This window comes from Miniopterus schreibersii, assembly GCF_964146895.1.
Source record: "Miniopterus schreibersii genome assembly, chromosome: 6".
In the NCBI taxonomy this organism is placed as follows: Eukaryota; Metazoa; Chordata; class Mammalia; order Chiroptera; family Miniopteridae; genus Miniopterus; species Miniopterus schreibersii.
Genome location: NC_138107.1, coordinates 73,269,361 through 73,290,294, shown reverse-complemented (window position 1 = coordinate 73,290,294; position 20,934 = coordinate 73,269,361). Strand labels below are relative to the sequence as shown.

Genomic DNA, 20,934 nt, shown 5'->3' with positions numbered 1-20,934 from the left:
TTTCTGATCTAACATAAAATTCCAGCTGTCAGGCTCTCCCTTTAATCCTTCATGTTAGGGAAATCCTTTCTCAAATACATTGTGATCAACTTGCAGGAATTGACAACAAAAGATGGAGAGTTCACATGATATTTGGTTATAAGTTTCCCTTGTGGAAGTGGACATTTAAACCTTTGAGAAGTGCCCTGCCAGGCGTGGCTCAGCGGTTGAGCGTCGACCTGGGATCCAGGTGATCAGGGTTCGATTCCCAGTCAGGGCACATGCCCAGGTTGCGGGCTTGATCAATGACTCTCATCATTGATGTTTCTGTCTCTCTCTCTCCCTCTCCTTTCCTCTCTCTGAAATCAATAAAGATATAAATAAATAAATAAATAAATAAATAAATAAATAAATAAATAAATAAATAAAAATAAACCTTTGAGAAGTAAAAAAATGCATGTAGAGAGTATTTTGACAGAAATTCTTGCCTTTGAAAGAAGCCATTGATCCTTTTTAGCAGTTTTATCCCCAGTAATCTACCCTGGACAACTTGACTTTGCTGAAATGTTTAGTAAGAAATGTTGCTTCAAGCATAAAAACTTTTTAGTAACTTCACTGTAATGATCCCTAAACTAGTGTGCCTCACAAGTGCCACCGGAAAGCTGGTTATAGCTGGTGATATGCAAATAGTAGCATAAGAAGACTGAGGAGTTTCGATTATAGGTATAGTGAAAAGGTATCAGGGTAGAATAAAAGGACCTCTTATTGCTTGGTAAAAAGTCTAGTTTGGGGCCATTCCTGTGAAGTTCATACATGAAGGAAAATTGTTTCTACAATTTGAGATCAGCGTGAAAAATTCAGGGTAGTGTAAATGTGGATTTTGAAAAACAGACAAGTGTGTTGTACTTAGTCTCCTAAAGAAAACTGTCATCTGTGGAGTACATTTTTTAAAGATATTTTTATTGATTATTAGAGAGGAAGGGAGAGGACAGAGAGAGAGAAACATCAATGTGAAAGCAGAACATGGACCAGCTGCCTCCTGCATGACCCCTACCGGGGGATCAAGGCCATAACCCGGGCATGTGGCCTGACCAGGAATCGACCCAGCGACCTTTCTGGTGCACGGGATGACGCCCAACCCACTGAGCCACTCTGGCCAGGTCTGTGGAGTACACTTTTAACTGAGTTTGTCATAAACAATCAGTATTTGTTCCTTTTGTCACTGTCCAAGGTGCTATAAAATGGGGCTGAAAAGCAGTGTCTTCATTTTCCAGTATCTTAAAGAGTGTGGCCTCTGGGGACTAGCCAAAGGAAACAGAGAGTAGATTAAGGTAATTATTGGGAAGGTAAGTAAAAGACAGTGTTGGGTGCATTGTAAAGGATGAACATAAACAAATACCCTCCCAAAGCTGTGTTCACAGCTTTTTGAACACAGAGGAAATGGAAAGATCAAGAATAAGATTAGGAAGGGGTCGGGAGAAAGTGGTATACTGCAGGCTTCCTGACTGACACTGGGGGTCAGAGGCAGTTCACTTGTCGTCAGGTCAGACCCACCATGACCAAAACCAGCTTGCAGCAGGTAAAAAGCTGGGTGAATTGGGTCTTTTAACTCATCATGTATGCCAAATCTGTATGTTTTATAGCTTTTAAACTTTTCAGCAAAAATATGTTCCTTTATGAAATGAACCTCTGCTTTTACTTTTCCATAACTATAAATAAAACATAAGCGAAACCTATTTCTCAGCATTTTCCTTTTAAAATAGCAATAGACGTGGTCCCAGCATTTTATATCATTAGCTAAACACTAAATTCTACCAAACACCAAGACTTTAAACGGTACCATTTTTATAATTGTGGTAATCAAACCCTAGTATATGTGATTCTTTTTGTGTAAAATAGTTGAAAGCCTGCAGGAAAACATTTTAAATTCCTATAAATGACGAGACGACACAGTAAATGTAATATCTTTTCTAGTCTAAGGACTAAGCCTGTCCGCGGTCTTTCATTATTTGTAGAACAGCTTTGCCTCCTCCTGTGCACCTATGTACGCGGGCGTGTATTTATCACAGACACGCCCCCCCCCCCCCCCCCCCGTGTTCCGAGGCGTGCCAAACCATGCTAGATCACGCAGTTTTCTGTGGAACCAAGAAAGCTTTGTTAAAAAACGACCAAAACCACCAGCAGATATCTCACAACCTCACAGAATTCTTGCTGCAGCTCAAGAGCTCCCGTTTGCTAAGAACTGGTTTCTCTGTTAGTAGCCAAAGGTGAAGAGGGAACAGTAGGAAAGAAGAAAGAAAAGGCAAGGAAGAGGCTGGGGACAAGTCAGCGATCTGATGAGAGAGAAGATGCCAAGGGACTTGAGCCTGTGTCACGGGTTCCCGTGTCAAGACGGGGCGCCCTGCAGATTTCAGGGGAACAGTGGAGACTCAGGCTGGAGCACAGCCGCTGAGGCAGCTGATGGCCTCGCCCTCAGAGCAGCTCGAGGGGCCTCTGGGGAAGGCGGGCGCACAGAGAGGTGGACAAGCTGGAAGGGAGGAGGCCGGCTCCTCAGAGCCCCCCTAAGACGGCTCTGCAGCCGCCTCCGCGACTCACCAGGTCCCCTTCCCCGGTGTCTGCCACATTTTATATTTATTGGAGATTATTATGTAAGATAGACTTTAAAAATTCTTATTTACCTTAATTTCTCAGGATTTATGTGTTTAGTACTTTTTTAAAACTTACAGTGTTTTTAGAGTGGTTTCCGTTTCCTTAAATCAGAATTATAAACTGTCCTTTCTGCCTTCATCCATCTGCCCGTTGTCTTCATTGATACCGTTTTGCTATATATTGAAAATGAAACCAAAATTGGACTGGCACACGGAGGCTTTAGTCCTGAGGAAAGAACCACAGTGGTGGGTGGTGGTGGAGATGTGGCTCTTCCTAAGATGGTTACTGGGCAGATACAGTGTCAGATGGTGCGTCACTGATGGCACCCGCTGCTCCGAGCCCCGAACATAGACATCTCCTCGAGCCACTTGTCGTAGACAAAACCCTTTATTCTCGTTCCTCTCTTGTTAGCATTCAGCTGTTCTTCTGGATGAATTCACCCCCAGTTCGTTACAAATTGTTGTCCCGAAGGGAAGAGTGGTGCACTGTCTTCACACAATGTCACCTCCTGTCTCTCCCCGCCTGTCGCCTCTCCTTGCGGTACCAGCCATTTCTCATCAGCGGGCGACTGTGGCCTGTTGCTTCCTGGGCGCTCGGAGGTGGGAGGCTACCCAGGTAGAGGGCAGAGATGGAGTCTGCCACTTACTAGCTTCAACAAATTATTCTACCCTGCATTCCTGAGTCTTCTCATCTGTAAAACTGGCATGATCATAGGGTCCCTGTGAGATTAGACCAGTTCTTATGTGTATAGGCCCTTAGAATAATGTCTGGCACGTAACGGGCAATCAGTAAGTTTAATTATATTATTTCTATTATTTCCGATGGCACGGGAGGAGGAATCTACACTTCAGAAGGCAGAATTTTCTTCCATTAGCCCTTCTCTTTCCAATCTCTAAATCTCAGCTGTGCACAGTGGATGGATGAGCCCAGCAGCAGGGGAGGTGCTGTGGAGGCTTCCTGAGGAGCTGATGCAAAGTAGAGATAATACGGCTCATGGAAGTTAGCCAGACGAAGGGAGATGGCTCTTCAAGTGGCAGCATGTACAAACTGATGGTGAGAGGAAAATCGAGGTCAGGGAGACGCAGCCGAATGCAGTCGGCTGCGGGGTAGACAGGAGAATGGAGCAGACAGGCAGTGGTGGTGTCGCTGAGGTGGTGAGAGAAGCCACTGCGAAGAGCAGGTATTTTATCCTAAGGGGGCTGGAGTGTGTCCCAAGGAAAACTGAGGCATCCAAAGGAGTTCTATGATCAGATGCATTTTAGAAACATTATAGAGTTTGGGTAACTGTTTTTGGAGGTCAAGGTCTGGGAGACTATAGACCAGTTAGGAGCCTCTCATAACTTTCTATCCCCCCAAAACTGGGTGCTTCTAATCTGCAATGAACTGGAAAGTAGACAACTGAGCTAGTTACATTTGAGTCTGAGAATATATAGATTCTGAAGGAGGGAATGAAAGATTTTTGTTTTTTAATTTGCTAATAGGAGTTACTTTTTGTTTGCTTGAATTTTCATGGCTCCTGTCTTTGTTGTATTTAAATGAGCTATCAGATAATCTAAAGTACCAGTCCTAACATTTTGGTGCCCAACTGAATATCTGGGTATGGAATTATGGGAATAAGTTCATATTTTAATAACATGCCTCAAAAATTCCCGATTGGGGAGAATTGGATAATTCTTCCACTTTTGCAGACGTTTAGGCAGTATTTAAGTACATCCCAGCTGTTATACAAAACATGAGCACAGGGACATAGGTCAGGCATGGTGTATGACCTCCAGTCCCAGCTTTGAGAACACTGACCAGCCAGCCTTTCCTGCAGAGTCAGTCTCACATCCCTCTTAGCAACATTAAGGTCTGCTGGGAAAAACAATAGAACAGTGCAACAGCTGGAAGCACTTGTATTCTGTGTGTCTGTGTTTATCTCCCCCACTCTTGCCCTGCTTGGAGGGGAAGCAAGGGGAAAAGGTCACCATGGATTTGGAGACACTAGAGCTGTGATTTTTTTTTTTCTTGACCAGGAGTAATTTTGTCTCCCAGGGGACATTTGGCAATGTCTGAAGACATTTTTTGATGAACTCATTTCTAAGGAGAAGTGTGTGTGGCTGTGGTGCTATTAGATATGGCAGGTGAGGCCAAGGATGCTGCTAACTTCCTACAATGCCCAGGAAAGCCTCCTCTTCCTCCCCTGCCACCTGCAGTAAAGAATCATCCCGCCTAAAATTCAGTAGTACGGGTTGGAAATCCTGCACTGGAGGAACTGTCTATATTTATACAGGCTGCTTTTAAGAATGAAAGCAACTGGTTAAGGGGAGTGATGGTACATAGGCAGCTATGATGCTGAGACCCTGGAGGTGTTGGGATGGTGCTGGACTACACCTGGCATTCCACCAGCTCCTACTAATAGCCTGTAGTTCCCAGGGCATTAAAAATGTTCATTGCCAAGTCCAGTGGGTGCTTGACCCTCCTACATCTTAAATATCCTGTGTGTCCAGTTTCTTTATTGGCTCAAGTCCTACCACTCAGAGAGGCTTGAAAGGATTTTCGCCTGAACACCAAATTTCTGTTTCCAAAGCGGGCCCATTGCTCACCCAAACTCATTAAGTTAATTGGTTTTAATCAAAGCACTCTGGCCCCCATGTCACATGTTTTTAAAGTTGATAAGGACACAGTGAGGACTTGGCATTGTTCTTTTTTGTTCCCTCTCTATGCTTGTCCTTTTCAAGACAAGCCTGAGGTAAAGTTGTGATAGAAATGTTGAATTCAGAGTTTACAATGCAATTTATCATGGGCTGAAAAAAGATAAATTCTGAGGACCTATCCTTAATTAATCTAGAACTAATTTCTGAATCTTTCACGTTTATATTCATTGATTCTTTCTCTCCTCTTTGAAGAGCCTTGGAATTTTTAACCCTTGCTAAAGCAAGTTAATCTTTTGGGCCTTTTGAAGGGCAGTGACACTTCATTCCGTGCACTTTTTTCTACAGCTCCCTGTCCGTTCTCAGTGAGGGGAGGAAAAGAACAGAGGTCTCTCTGCTTGACTGGTTCTCAATGATCGCCTTTTACGGATGCTTTTGGTGTGGGAACAAAATCAGCCATAATCTTCAGCATTTTAAGTGTCATTTTTAATACATCAGGAAACCAAAAGGCAGAAGAGTCCAGGAACAGGGCAAATAACATTTAGATGATTTTGGTAAGCAATTACGGTTTTAATGTAGGTGTAATGCACATCCTGTGTGGGGCTCCAGCTGCGTTTGAATCCCGGAGACTGAACTGGTGTTCAGCAACCATTTCTTAACCAGGAAAGGCCTTCCCTACTCCCAGCCCACACCCATTTGGGCTTCACTGTCTCTTTTGAACAGAAGCCTTTCTCAGTTTTTGCTTGGTTCAGTGAACAAGGTTACTGTTTAAAAAACAGTGGCTGCAGAGTGATGTGTCTGGTCACCCTTTGCCTGTCTCCAGAGTGCACCTCGAGCTGTGGGAGAGATAATACTCAGATGATTAAACAGCCCTTTCCCTGATTCTTTGGTCTTTGCCTGTCTGAGGAGCCCAGAGCAAGAGGGAGACATGCAGATATGTTTCAGCATAACCAAGAAAGAAGGATTTTAGGATGGAAGACACTAAGCTGGACTGTAAGTTCTTGGGCTCAGAATGTGTTTTGAAACCTTAATAAGGAAATACAGGAATCAGGCACTCTTTAAACCAGTTTTGACAAATTAACACTTTCAACAGGTTTGAAAGTATAGAGTAGGAAATCTTTTAAAAAACCCTTTTGTGTGTGTTTTTTTGGGGGGGGGGGGGCTTGTCGGTTTTAATGTTCTTAGAAAAGGAGTGGGAATTTTAATTAAATGAAACATTCTTTGATGTGTTGTATAGGTAATGGATTTATACTTCTGCCTTCACTGTCCTTGGCCTCTATGAAAGTTAAAGGCAAACCATTGTTACTGTTCATTTTCCATGTTCCCATATTTTTTCTTTTGGCAAAAAAAACAAAATGAAAATTCTTAAAAAGGCCTTAAAAGAAAGTTCCTGGATCGAGGCAGTAGAAGCTGCACACACAGTTATACTGCCATCCAAAGAAAGTTTTAGTGCATGATTTATTGATGATTTTTTAATGCTCCTAGTATTGGTATCTGGATCAGATCAGGAAGATTTTGAAAAATGATTGCTTTTCTATTTAGAGGGGTATTTGTGGGGAGCTCTGGTTTTCTTCTCATTAAAAAGAAAGATAGTGTTTATTTTGCCTACCTCTTGGTTTTTTATTTAGTTTTGGTTTTTTTATCAGAAATATTCTTTCATCTTTCATTTTTCTCTTATAACTTTGCTCACCAGAATACTTCCACTCTCATGGCATGGAAACACCCAATCACATGTGGGCTTTTACCAAGAAAACTGTGATCAGTGGAATCTTATGTACTTCATTAATCACCTTTTAACAATAATAAAGATGCTTTATTCACTAACTTACTTGCCCTTTTAAAATATTATATATCTTCATTTTCATAGATAATATTTTCCAATTTTATAATAAAAATACATCTGATCTAGGAAAGAAACATGTGTCATACATAATATCAGTATCCAGTAACCCATTAGGAGATGGATTTTAGTGTCAATAAGTGGGTTGACTTTGGTACAATTATAAAATGTAAAGCCAGAGTGGCACGTTAGAAACATCTCTGGAACTGGATCCGAGTTTGCCTTTTAGCCCCGACACTAGTTCTGTGACTTTAGACAAGTTATTTATACTCTATAAGTGTGCTGGTGTTATTGCTGTACAATGGGATTAACCTCTAATTTGCAGGGTTGTGTATACATTAGAGAAGAAGTGAAGTGTCTCACCTAATGTCTGGTTTTCTAGGAAAATATCGGTGTTGTTACTACATGTGTTTGTTCAGTTATGTGACTCTCAGATTCATTTTGTACTTAATGAGTCTTTTTTATAGAGATGGATCTTTCTATGCAGAAGCCATATTGACATATAGTATTTAAGTATTAGCATAAGACATAGTTGATGCCTCATAAGCTCTGGGTTCATAATGACTTAATTAAATGTGATAAAATAAGATTGCTTGAGTTGACTAAAATATGGGTCACTCAGTAAGAAAATTGGATAACTGTCCAATAGGTAAATTTTAAATAGAGGGGGGAATATTTTTTATAAACCCAGATAATTGGTCAAAAAAAAAAAATCTTAGATAAGTGGTTTAAAATTACTAAATTTTTCTAAGATGCTGGATTTTGGCTTACTTGTCCAGTTTCCATCTTTTAATTTGATATATGGTAGACCTTGGAAAAGTAGGAAACGCAGAAGCTTGTTGTTTCCCTAAACTAAATTTTCAATGTAAAAACCATAACTTTGGGGGATGGAGATGAAAGAGGGAGCTTCGCTCTGTACACTTCACGTGGCAGCCCCTTGCTCACTCATGAAAGTCCACAGAGCTGTGGGCGTTGCTCTGGAATGACTGTAATAAGGTTTAAGAATAACCACCCCCGCACACCCCACCCCCAGCCCCAGGAGAACTGCTTTCTGTCCTTATTTGGCCTCCTCTCACCCTAGCACTTAGCACTGGCTTACGCGGTAGTTTCATTGTCTGTTTTCCCACACTAGAGTATACGCTTAATGAGGCCAAGAATTTTGGCTCTTTTGTTCACTGCTGTATCCCAAGGGCCTACAATAGTGCCTGGCGACCAGTAGGCACCTCATCAATTTATCAAATTAATGAATCAATCCCTAGTTTTCAATAGTGCGGCAAAGTAGGAAATGCCACACCCACTCTCTTTATAAAACACAAAATAACAGGAACAAGGATACAGTTTTATATAAAAATCAAGAGGCTCACTGCACTAGAACATGCTGATTTTTTTTACTGTTGACAAAGCACTAGTGGTTTGTTCCAACTTTGGGGAATAGAAAAAGTCAGCAGGAAATGTTACTATCTCCTGTTATAGATGATTGACCATGTGCCTAGCAGAACAGAAAACCAAAAAGTGTATTTCCTTGGTGAAAACAGTTACATTAAGGACTCTAGAAAACATAATTTTGTGATAAAATGTTAGGTCCCAGGCCACATAAGATCCGTCCTCTGAGCCCTGGACAAGGTCAGACTCTGCTCAGGAGGGGCAGCCCCTTCCACACACTCCGTGAAAATCACACAGCCGGCAAACTCAAGCTCCTTTACCAGGAATTTTATGTTGGCATATTTTTCTAGAAGCTAAACATTTTGTTAAAGCACCCACAAAACACTAGCCGTGTTTTGAGAAACCTATACCTTTATCAAGAAAGCAAAATGTTGTAGGGTCAAAATGCAGGTCTCACCACTCAGCTCTAACACTGTGTGGCCTCAAGCAAATCCTTGAACCTCTCTGAATTCCATCCCCTCCCCTATAAATGGCAACAGTCATATCTGCACATCAAGTTAAGGAGATGGTCAGGTGAGCTTACACACACGAAAGAGACTTTTAACCATACAACAAATTATAGTCTTACTTGAAACCAAAAAATAATGCAAGTTCTTTTCGTAAATGATCATTTAAAAGCTTTACGACTTTACATACATTCTGTATTTGTCAAAATATTCTTAATGGGGGGAACCAAAACAGTAAAAAGACTAACTTACAATTTTAATGCCATATTTAGGGGGAAAAAATGTTTAAGAAAATACTGTAGCATGGTGGTTAAGATGCTAGTAGGTTTTAAAGTCAAATCAATGTGGATTTTATTCACAATTGAGACATTTCCCTTGATAAATTGCTTAACTTTTTAAGCCTTGGCTTTCTTCTCCGTACAGTGGGGAAAGTACTGTTTCCCATGCGGGCTTACTGTGAAGACAAATGAATGAGACGAAGCATTTAGCCCATCTGTACAGTCTGGAACATAACAGATACTCCATAGATGACCACCAGGGTTGTGGTCATTAGTTCTTTGTAAATATCATTCAGTATATGATTTGCCTTTTAAATGATATGGGATCAAACTTTTTAAAAATATATTAATTGGCTGCTATTACTAATTATAAAAATCTGGTAGAAATTTCTCCAGAGAAAAATGCTTCTCTCATTTTCCATAACTTACTTTTCTGAGCCTGATGCTGTTTAGATTAGGTACCTGGTCTTTTGAAACAAGCATCAATGCAATTAAAGTTTTTCAGTACCATCCTTCACTTACCTAACCCTTCTGAGAGCTCAAAGTGTCTTAGGTTAAATGGAGTAACTTCCTCCTCTATAACAAAACACACATATTCATAAGGAAAGAGCACTGGCAAGGGCCTATCAAGGACAGGAATTAAAAATTCTCTTTCTAGGAGATGTGTGTTGTGAGTAAATCTTCTATGCTGTCCAGCCAGAGCTGCTCAAGTTCAAAGATAAAAATCTGCTGGATATGTTCTAGAAATAAAATGAAAGAACAGGGGAAAACTTAAATTAATAAGAAGGGCATTAAGGTAGTAACACATATTGTAACACAAATTTTATAATTGAAATTTTAGTACAAAATTGCAAGTGTTGGCTATACTATCTTGACATTATATTCTGTTTTTCTTATCAGAACCTCAAGGTGACACGAATAAATAACTTGCAATTGAACTATAGGCCAATTTCAAAACTTATGTTAAGTTTTTAATACACGAGAACCATTCTTAACTATAAGGCACTATTCTACAAGACCTGTTATATTTTAAAAGATAGTACCATAATCCATTTCTGGATCATAATCTGTTAGGTTATATAAATTGTTCTTGGTATCTTATCACAGACAGAATGAAATAACTTTGCCTGAATGGCAAGTAACATGTGACAAAGAACCAAGAAGGTAAAAGTTAATATTTAAGCTTTCCTCTTACTTGATCTAATATTAACAATTCCAAGTTTTCATGTGTTTTTTTGTAACACACAGTTACAAAAGTACTCAAAGTTTAACATTTTTATATAACATTTTATTAAGACTTCTTGCTTTGAATATTTGAATTTTATATTTTACTTCCTATAATCAAAATACATAATTTAAATATGGAAGCATTAAGTATGATGTTTTTATAATTCAGGGCTATCAATACCAGTCAACAGTCATGGTCAAGGTAAGAAATAAAAGAAGTGTGTCATTCAGGAATTTCAGTTGGATTCAAATTAGGTGAAAACGTCAAGAACTAAGCGAAAGCCGTTTACATACATGAGTATATCCATACATATGTGAGAGTTCTCAGTTATCAAATACATGGAGTTTGGCATAGTTTTAAAACATTCTGAAGTATATTCTTAAATATTTATGTATTTTCTTAAATATTCTTAAAGGTATGCAGTAAGTGTTAGGAGTAAGACGGGTCCTTTGGACTGAGGTAGCTCTCAGCTGTGTCGGTTTTGGATAGTGTTTGGAACTTTTTGCAGACATCGTTCCAGCTATAGCAACTGAGTTGATTGAAGAAATGCTGTTCTGGGAACCTAAGAGTTGCACACACTTTAGAAAACGTGAAATGGAAATGATGTGTTTTTATTGGGCCTGGAGAAGGGCTGTGTTCTTCAGGAAATCAATTGTGCTGTCGTATTAAAGCAGTTAATATTTTTAAGTTCTGAGATCTTGGACTTTGCTTTGGTGTGGTGTGGTAAAGACCTCGCAGCGAGGGATGAGCTCAGTGGTTCCGTGATGCTGGACGAGGCCAGGTTCTACAGGTCACCACCCAGGAAATGTAAATTTGCTTGTACCGAGAGTGGGACTGTGACGAAGGACCCTTCCTACCTGGAAGATATCAGACGGTCTTTGAAATGAGAAACAGCAGGATAGACTTGTCTCCTTTTGTTTTCTGTGATATGTAAATGTTCTTTGGTGAAGAATTAGGGATAAACCCATTTCTAGTGACAAAAAATATCTGTGTGTTTTTCAGTCATCTTTTTGTAAACATGCTTCTTAAATTTTTCTATATTTGAAATTCTCAGTGTGTAACATAGCATTACAGAAAGTTTGGCAAAAACAGGAAAGGAAAATCATCCATAATCCCGACATTTCTAAGGTAGCTTTAGCACTTTTCATGTATTCCCTTTCAGTATCAATGTGTATATTTATAATCAAATAATTTTTATTGAGTTATATTATGAGCAATTATTCAAGGTACTACCTTACTTTTAGTATTTTTACTGGTTAGATAATAATCCATGGAAGAATTTCCCCCCATTAATATTGTTGCTTTTGATTTTTTTACAGTTATAAGTGGTTGCTGGGGAGAAAAATCTTTTCTCTCTTTGGTTAAGTCCCTGGCAGTCTGTGAATTAAATTAACAAAGGACAGATGAACAAGGGAAAAGGCACACGATTTTTATTCATTTTTATGTGCCCAGAAGTTCACAGAAAAGAAGTGAATTTTAACAAAGGAAATAGGGGTTAGGGCTTCAGGAACAACAAATTGTGGAGAAGTGACTAGGAACTACAGAGAGACAACGAACAGAAGCTGAGGGTTAAGGTAATAAGGTTTCTCCCTGTGAGTACTTACTATTGAAATTAAAGTGGTCTGTCTTCATTGATATAAGTGCCAATAATAAATGGTTCAGGCTGAATGCTCTGAAACTGTTTCTTCACTGAGTTGCCTTTTTTTTTAAAATGTTCGTTGTTTTACCAAATGCAGTCAAAATTTTTGACCATATGCTCCACATGGACATAAGGAATAAGAAAAACAGCCCTGGCAGGTGTGCTCAGTGGTTAGAGCGTCTGCCCCTTGCACCAAAGGGTCACAGGTTTGATTTTTGGTCACCGTCACATCCCCGGGTTGGAGGTTCGATCCCAGCCTTGGTCAGGGCGCATGTGATAGGCAACCAGTCCATTTTCTCTCTCTCTCCCTTCCCGCCCTCCCCTCTCTCTCTTCCACTCTCTCTAAAAAGCAGTGGGAAAAATATCCTCAGGTGAGGATTAACCAAAAAAATAAAAAGAATAAGAAAATCAAATTAATTCACCAGAATTTATCCTATAGGAGAGAGGTTAGAATCCCAATGGCTAAAATAATCATAATCATAAAAACTTTCTCCTGTTTATGGCTAATGGAAGGATATCTCTTTATTTCAGCATCTACCTAGTTGCAGGAAGAGCCTCTCACTAATTACGGAAAGTAACTAGGGAGCCGGACCTCTTCCAGAATCCTCACATTCACTCCTTGAACGTTGACTGGATTTTTCAGAAGGCATATTATGACACATTCAGATCAAGGAATTTTAGGGCGGTCACCATCAGCTAGTTTACCTTGGGGTAGAATCTTAAGCAGTGCATTTCAAAACTCTGAGGCAGCTTTGATTTATTATAAATTAATGACATAGGATGTTCATTAATTATTAAGCTTTGCTGAAATTTGCTGAATGTTGTATACAGGTCTTACAGCCAATAGCTGTCATCAGAATGGTTTGAAATTATACCCATGAGAAAAATGAAAAGGTTTTTGCCTCCATGCATTTGCAGTTGTTTGTTAGTTCTGTAGTAACCTTCAAAAAATGGGATATTGATTTAATGTTACTTAGCCTCTCCTCTTCCGAGAAAATTTAGCCACTTTGAAAAAAAAGTTGTACATCCCCAAAAAGCCCCTCTTAAAAATAAGAATTTAATAGCTAAAATACTGATTTTACACTGAACTAGTAAATTCTTAATATTTTAGCAAGATAGGTAAAGTATTTCTATGGTGGGAATTACATTCCATTTAGAAGTCTGCATTTATGATGTGGTAGGGATAAAATTGTTATTTAAAAACAGATTAAATGAAGAAATCTCTATGGAAATAAATACTGGATTCTAAGTTATTTTAGTTATACTGTTTCTCTTCCTAGAGTTGTGCCCTGAATTGTGTTAGTGAGAAGGACCAAAGGCTTACCAGAAGTCCCATTGAATTTTAAATAGCATTTATTACGGTTGCTTCGCTATATTTCTCCACAGAACCGTGCTGTTTGCTTTCAGAGCCCTTATCCCAGTTTATAATGTAACTTTCATCAGTGTAATCATTTGGCGGATGCCTCTGCCTTGCAGCCTGTAAGTTCCATACGAGCGGGACCACGGCTGCTTCCACCCACCATTGTATCCCCAGGGCCGAGCACATTGGACATAAGCACTCAGTACGGTGGGTGGCTGGAAAGGATGGATGGAGAAGGATTCTTCTTTTATATTCTTTTTAAACCTCACCCAAGGATATGTTTTTTATTGATTTTTTAGAGAGAGAGGAAGGGAGAGAGAGAGAGAGATAGAAACATTGATGTGAGAGAAACATCGATTGATTGCCTCGGATACACAACCCTACTGGGGATTGAACCCCCAACCTAGGGATGTACCCTGACCAGGAATCGAACTCACAGCCTTTTGGTGGTGTATGGAAGGACACTCCAACTGAGCCACCCAGCCAGGGCGAGAAGGATTCTTTTGGTCATTCTAACATTCCATGAAACCTCTTTAAAGGTAATGAAATATTAATAGTTGTGTTTTTCTTTCTCAGCAACTGATGAAAATATCATTTTGTTACTTTTCCTTCTGTATCTTGGATCTGTCAGGCATTGCTACAACTCCATTTTGTACAATGGGAATGCTTTATAAGAATTCATTGTTCTTTAACAATCACAGCCTTTGAGAGGGCTTGACTCTCATCAGACAAAGGTTTAAGTAATAGTGTTGTCAGATGGACCTTATTGCAGCTAAGCTCATAGATATTTCCCAGTGTAGGGGAGGAAAACATTTCCTTTCTTCCCTTCCAGGTTCGTTTAGCTTGTCTAATAATTAAATTGACACAAGACAGGTTAACAGGAGAAAAAAAAGACAAATTTAATTTTATACGTATGTTTTTACAGAGGTCTCATAGGTGTGGGACCTAAGAAGTGACTAGTGCAGGCTGTCTGTATACCTTTTAAACAAATGTACTGTATAAAGAACTGACAGGACAAAGAAACTAAGGCTTGGGTACTACTTAGCAAAGAAACTAAACAGTTTGTTTATGCAGCCTTCTCAGCCCTGAATTTCCTATCTCTGGCTATAAGGATGCCTCTCTACTGCCTGGAGCAGGGAGGGTACCTTTCACACGGGAGATTTATTTCCTGCTTTCAGGCAGACAAAAGAGGGTCAGGGTGTCCTTACACCAGCTGTTTCTTGAGTAACTTAAATTCAAAATAATCAGTATACCAAAGTGGGACATTTTGGGGTGGCCTGCCTTTAGCCCATCACCAGCACAGACCTCAGAGCGTGGTTATATAATTCCCAGAATCTGCTTATTCTTTCAGAAGTCTTGCAGCTTCTTATTTCTAATTGCTTGGACTTCCTTGCTTTTTTTGTCTTTTGTTTTGTATTTTAGCACAGCAACATATGAAGGTTATTGCTTAAAAAATGGTTTGAGTGATAACTTCCAGTAAAAATTAAATTAAAAGAACAATTTTATTTTTTTCAGTTTTCTTAAAGCACCAAGTACATAAATATTTTTTAAAAATAAAGATGCTTATTCATCCAACCTTTGAGGCTTTATTTTGCCTTAGGTATTACAGTTTAAAGACATAAAGTATATGTCTTAGTTGAAATAATATTAAAATACATCTTTCTATATCTTGCTTCTTCTGTATTGAAAAAAGGAAAGAGAAGTTCCAAAAAAGAAACAAATATTTAGTTTTAATTTATGTTTGTGGGATGTATATGTGAGAGAGTGTGTGCATTTTAACTTAAAATATGATTATGGTATAAGTACGTAAGATGTTTTGTTTTTTTAGCCATGGCTATTATTCAGTGTAGAAATAAGTATTGAAATATTAAAAACAGGTTGAACACCCAATGCATACAATGCAAATTAAATTTATAGAGTCTGTGTGTCTAATATGCTAAAGTTGGGGACTGACCTTAAAAGGAGGTTTTACAGAAAACTGTGGCTCATTACACAGCTCTTTGTTTGACTTATTACAGGGTTAGATTTTAGAATGCACAGCCACAAGAGTTAGTCAACTGTATATTCTCCATAAATACAGTTTCTTGAAACTGAGCATGCGCTAGCTATTGAATAACAGTGCCTACAAGATCTTGTACTCTGTGGCGCGTTTCTGGCATACATTCTATGTTGACAGTTAGTAGTAGAATCATATGACTTAACTAATTGACATTAGGGTAGATTGATTTGGTCACATTAAAAACTGAGAGACCTAACGTATGCTTAATCACTGATCATATCTTGCCTCTAGAGTGTACCAGAGGGCAGGGCCAAACTTCTTCAAGAATAATTTTAAAATGAGTCATTTGCTGAATTTTTATTTGATAAAGTCCCAAAATGGAAACTCCAAGTAGCATGATTAATATTATTTTAGCCTAAGAAATTTATTAGAAATCTTAAATAAGCACCCATGGAATGCCAGACACCTTGGGCTTTAACCCATCTTTCTGACAATAATTAGATAGTAGACCTATTGTTTAAGTCTATTTTTAAGATCATATGGTAGGATCATGCCTGCATAAAAGGGAATACTTATGTTTCTGTTCTATGTTGGGCCTGTTTACAGCTTATCCAGAAATAGTATCAAATTTTTAAAGAACATACTAAAGAAAACATCACTATTCTATATCACTGAAAATTATTAAGTGATGCGTAAAGAGATGGTTCCCACTCACATTGACTCTACCATATAAATTTTGAATAGATATCAGCAGCCTGTGTTGAGTTTGTATAATTTTGCTTATAATAAACGTTTCCCTTTGTAGAAAGTCAAAGGATAAATGAGTCCAAAAAATGATTCAAACTTTATTATACTGATCCTGGAAGATATCACCACAAAGCAACAGAGTATAAAGTAGCGTAAAGTACAGTGGTTCTCAACTTTGGTGTACATCTAATTCAAACAGGTAAAGATTCCCAGGCCCCACCCCTACAGATTCAAATAGGTCTGAGGCGGGGCATACAAATCTCCATTTTGAACAAGTACCCAGGTGTTTCTGATGAAGGAGGCTCGGATTATACTCTAAGAAACATTGTTCAGCCTTCAAACATCTTTAATTGCATGAATACTAGAAGAAATTTTAAAAACCATGTATCCCTTTATAGACTTAGAAGTTGAAATACAAATTTTTTTTTTGTTTAAAATAGTTTAAGTGAATTTGAAGGATATAATTTTGGAAAATTGCATAGTATAAACATGCTTTAAATACATTTTTATCAAAACCTTGAAGGTACAGATTTAACTCATTCATTTTATTTCCCCCCAAATTGATTGATTTAACAATCAGCCATATCATTCTTGTGACTTCGTGACAGGAAAAGGCTGACTTCATTTTTTTCTTTTTTAATGTTTCTTGATTTCAGAGAGAGGAAGGGAGACAGAAAAACATCAATGATGAGAAAGAGTCATCGATCAGCTGCCTCCTGCACACCCCCTACTGGGGGATCGAGCCCACAACCCGGGCATGTGCCCTGACAGGGAATCAAACTGTGACCTCCCGGTTCATAGGTCGATGCTCAACCACTGAACAGCACCAGCCGGGCTCATTTTTAATGCAAATAAGTATATTAATCTGTGCTCTATGACAATGACACAGGCAAAGCAAACCTTTTTACTTGTGTAGGGGTAGAAGAACTTTTCCTGTACCCTCTTAGATATATTAACTGGGTCCTGCAAATTAAACTTTCAAAAGACATTAATAGGTGAAAAGGCATATGTTTCCTTATTGATGTTCATATTTTTACATGCATGGGTGCCGCACAGAAAAGAAGTAAAAACCCGAAGAGGCTGTTAAACCAAAGGGTGGAGCAGTGACTAAACAAAGGAAAGGGGGTTTAGGCATGCAAGGTAGGTAAATTGTGGGGAGGCAAATATATGGGAGAAACTAATGGTCGATAAGGGTTATTTAATAAAGTTTGTAATGCAGACTCAGGTTGTCTCTGATGAAGAGTCATTCTTCTCTTACTGGTATGGGAAAGGAGAACATCTTTACAAATGGAAATTTGTCACTTGCACAAAGGGAAATTGATGCCCTGCTCATTTGCCTGCAGCTCAAAATAATCAATATGCCAAAGTGGCACATTTTGGGGTGGCACACCCTCAGCCCCTTCACTTACATAAAACAAGGCTCTGCTCCCATAGTATTTCTTACTGGCTCTCAGGAGAATCCGCCTCAGGAGCATAGCGTTTTCTCATGGCTCTGGTGGTATTTTAGAGGTTTTACACCCTGAACCGTGAACCTCATAACACTCGGGATGCCTAAGTGGTGTGCCGTTCTTATCATAGTAGGACAAGGGGAATAGGAAAAGTGAGGCAGATTCCCTTAGAACCTTCCATGTACATGTATTCCCTTAGCAAGGGTTCTTAACCCCGAGTTTGTGAATTTGGATGAGGAAAATAATTGCATCTTTATTTCCAGTAACCTCTCCTGGAAGCTGAACATTTCCTTTCATTATGAATGTGAACAACAAATCTAGAGTAATATTAGTATCAATAGAAGTCAGATATTTTCATATCACATTACAGTTGTTTCAGATCTCTCAAAAGGAAGTTTAAACTGCTTTGAAATCATGGTAGTTATTAGGCATGTCTCTAGATTTTGTTATTTAATGTGTTAAATAAGCACATATATTTTTATAGTATAAACATTTTAATATCTTGATAACCTTGTAAATATAATTTAAAATTTTTTTCAATGCTGTGTATTTTAATTTATGCATTTAAAAATTCTATACTGACAAAAGAGATTCAGCCTGACCTTTGCCAAAGGTGTCCAAAACAGAAAAATGGTTAAAATCCTTTTGTGGAAAGGCTACAGGTACTCTTAGAAGCATGCTTATCCGAGTTTGAAGGCTGCTGGGCTAGGGGAGGTTTGAAGCCACCAATTCCTCTTAAACTATTACCGCAAAAAATCCAGACTTGCCTTCTTTGCCAAGGAACAAAAAGTGTGAAAAATCACTTAAGCCTGTGGTAGACAAATCCTGTTTTAAATAATGTAATCCATTGGTTCTAAACCAGGAATGTACATCAAACTCCTCTAGGGAGCTATTTAAAAATACACAGCCAAGCTTTATGCCTCAGGATTGCAGTTCAGCAGGTTGGGGTGGGACTCGGCCATGTCTGTATTAAAGGCCCATAGGTACTTTTCATACAAACCCTCATATGAGAACTACTGCTTTAAACAAAAGTGCTTTGAAAGCTTGTTCTACAAGAACTGTTTTAAGTGTCACATATTTGAAGATTTATTTTGATTGGAAAAATCCATGGCAAAAAATGAGGAAGATTCACTCTATAGTTTGGAGCCTGTAACTACTTAGAACAGCAGTAATATATAAAATGTGTAGTTTCCTCCTTGCATCAAGTGAGAGAAAATTCTTATCTTTTAGCAAAGTATTTTTAAATGCAGTCTTTCATTTATAAAAAATAGTTGAAAGGTTTTCTAGTTGGCATGATTAAAGGTTGGTGCATTATCTCTGCCCTTTTTCCTTTGACGATAAATTCCTTTCTGTTTTAGGTTATCATGCCTTCTCCTTGGCCAGAAGTGCCACACACACCTCCCTCCCTGCCCCCATGCTTACTCACTCTCTAGGGTCAGCTCAGGTGTCCCCTACTCCAGGAAGCCTCCCTTACCTTTCTCTATGCTTCCATAGGATCTTGTACATAAACTCCATCACAGTACTTACCACATTATGTTTTATCTGTTTCTCTGTCTGTCTCCCTTGGGTGACTTTAACCTCAGTACCAATATCTTTGTGGTGTTATGCCTGGAATGGTGCCTGCTCATTAAATATTTTGCTGAGTAATTATGTATATAACCACCCAGCTCACACCTCTCACCCATTATTCATTGTACTTGTCTGTGACCCACACACTGCCAAGGCAGCAAAGGGGTCATGCTTTGGCCTTGAAGCTCCTGCTCTAGCCAGCCAAGCTAACCTGCCCAGCCAGACCAACAGGTCATTAAAATAAACTAAGTCCAAACTGAATCTGACAATATTAGACTGGCTATCAGTCCAAGATTACCCTTCATAGCAGAGTGAGACCAGGCATGAAGCTGACTGCTAAGCCAGCTACTCCCTATTTGTGTCTATATGTCAGCTCCTGACTCTCAAATTTGCCATTTCATTACTTGTCTTACCAAGATTTCCTTTTTTCCAGGCCTACACTGTTTTAAAAAAAAGTTACTTATGTCTACTTAGCTATTACTATAATCCTAGCTTAATTCTGTGCTTGAAAAAAATCAACTTCTTATGATAGCCCAGTAAATGTGGAGGCAAGTGAAATATGGAATCTGAAAATGTGGTGTTTTACTTTGAAAAGAGATAAAAATGAGGCGTGGCCATGGACTCGTGTTAGGTTTATTTATAGAAAATAAGAGCACAGGCCTGAGGCTTCGGTGCATCCTGAAGATTTTATGCATCCTGTACATTAAGTCCTCCTCACTTTACGTCATCAGTAGGTTCTGGGACTTTAAGTGAAATGACATAAGGAAACCAATTTTACCATAGGCTAATTGATACAAACAAGACTTAAGTTCCTAGGGTGTCGTATCAGTGTTATAAAGAAAGGACTTTATTTGAGGACCTGCTGTATAGTTTTAGGTGTTAACTTATCAATAGTGCAGTTGAACATAAAATTAATGTCTGGCTCTGATGAAATACAAATTAGTACAGTTTAAGACTGAGCTGCATTTATCAGCTGTGCCCTATTGCCTGAATTTTGGCAGAGAAAGTGCTTGAAACATTTATCTTGTATCTACTATCAGATTACTATGAGAATTGCTTATTGTTCTCTCCATTTTATACCTTTTAATTAAGCTGGGAGGGGGAGATGTAAGAAAAAGAGAAAGACACAGTTTCCATCCCAAGTGGGTTTTCTCTAATTTCACCGAAGGGCCTGCTTCTAACTCTGTAGTCTTGGAGACCTCTCAGTTTCTCTTTAAAACTAACTGTAACTCTATTATGAATTTACTAGTATTATGAAATATTGTGAAACAGTAAAACTCCTGTGGCTTCAGGTGTGTTTGGACATGCATGGCTGAGCTTGCGCAGGGCAGACATAGAAGTTCTCCTTAGGGTCAGGACGGGCCAGCAGAGGTTCCAGACCTCTAGTTGCTTTCTCTCATCAGATAAGAAAACAAACAAAAGAAAAAAGCCTCTGGTTTACCCCTGGGCCCCTGGACCAGGTCTCAGCTATTCTCTAGGTGGTCCAGCAGGTGAGTTTTCTAACCCTTTCCTCCAAGATCTGCATGGTGAATGGGAACCACACAAATTCTGGAATCAAACAAAGCTAGATTAATACCCCGTCTGACCACTTCTTATTCTCTGCCTCTGTGTTCTCAGTGAACATGGGGACGCAGCTTGCCTATTTTGCAAGGTGGCTGTAGGAATTAGATGTGATA

The 20,934-nt window shown here is 38.9% G+C and overlaps 1 protein-coding gene across 9 annotated transcripts in view; it reads left to right on the top strand.

Annotated features, from left to right (window-relative positions):
* The window catches only part of MAP7 (microtubule associated protein 7), a gene marked incomplete at both ends in the record, with an annotated part of 135,445 nt that overhangs the window by 50,207 nt on the left and 64,304 nt on the right, over positions 1-20,934 (top strand). The window contains one exon of one of the 9 annotated variants that reach the window (XM_081140315.1): positions 6,083-6,254. The exons of 7 other annotated variants lie outside the window; for them this stretch is intronic. In XM_081140315.1, the coding sequence (XP_080996441.1) occupies positions 6,233-6,254 (22 nt within the window). Of the gene's footprint in view, positions 1-6,082; positions 6,255-20,934 lie in introns of those variants that run through there. One more of the 9 variants, XM_081140318.1, reaches the window with a different exon arrangement.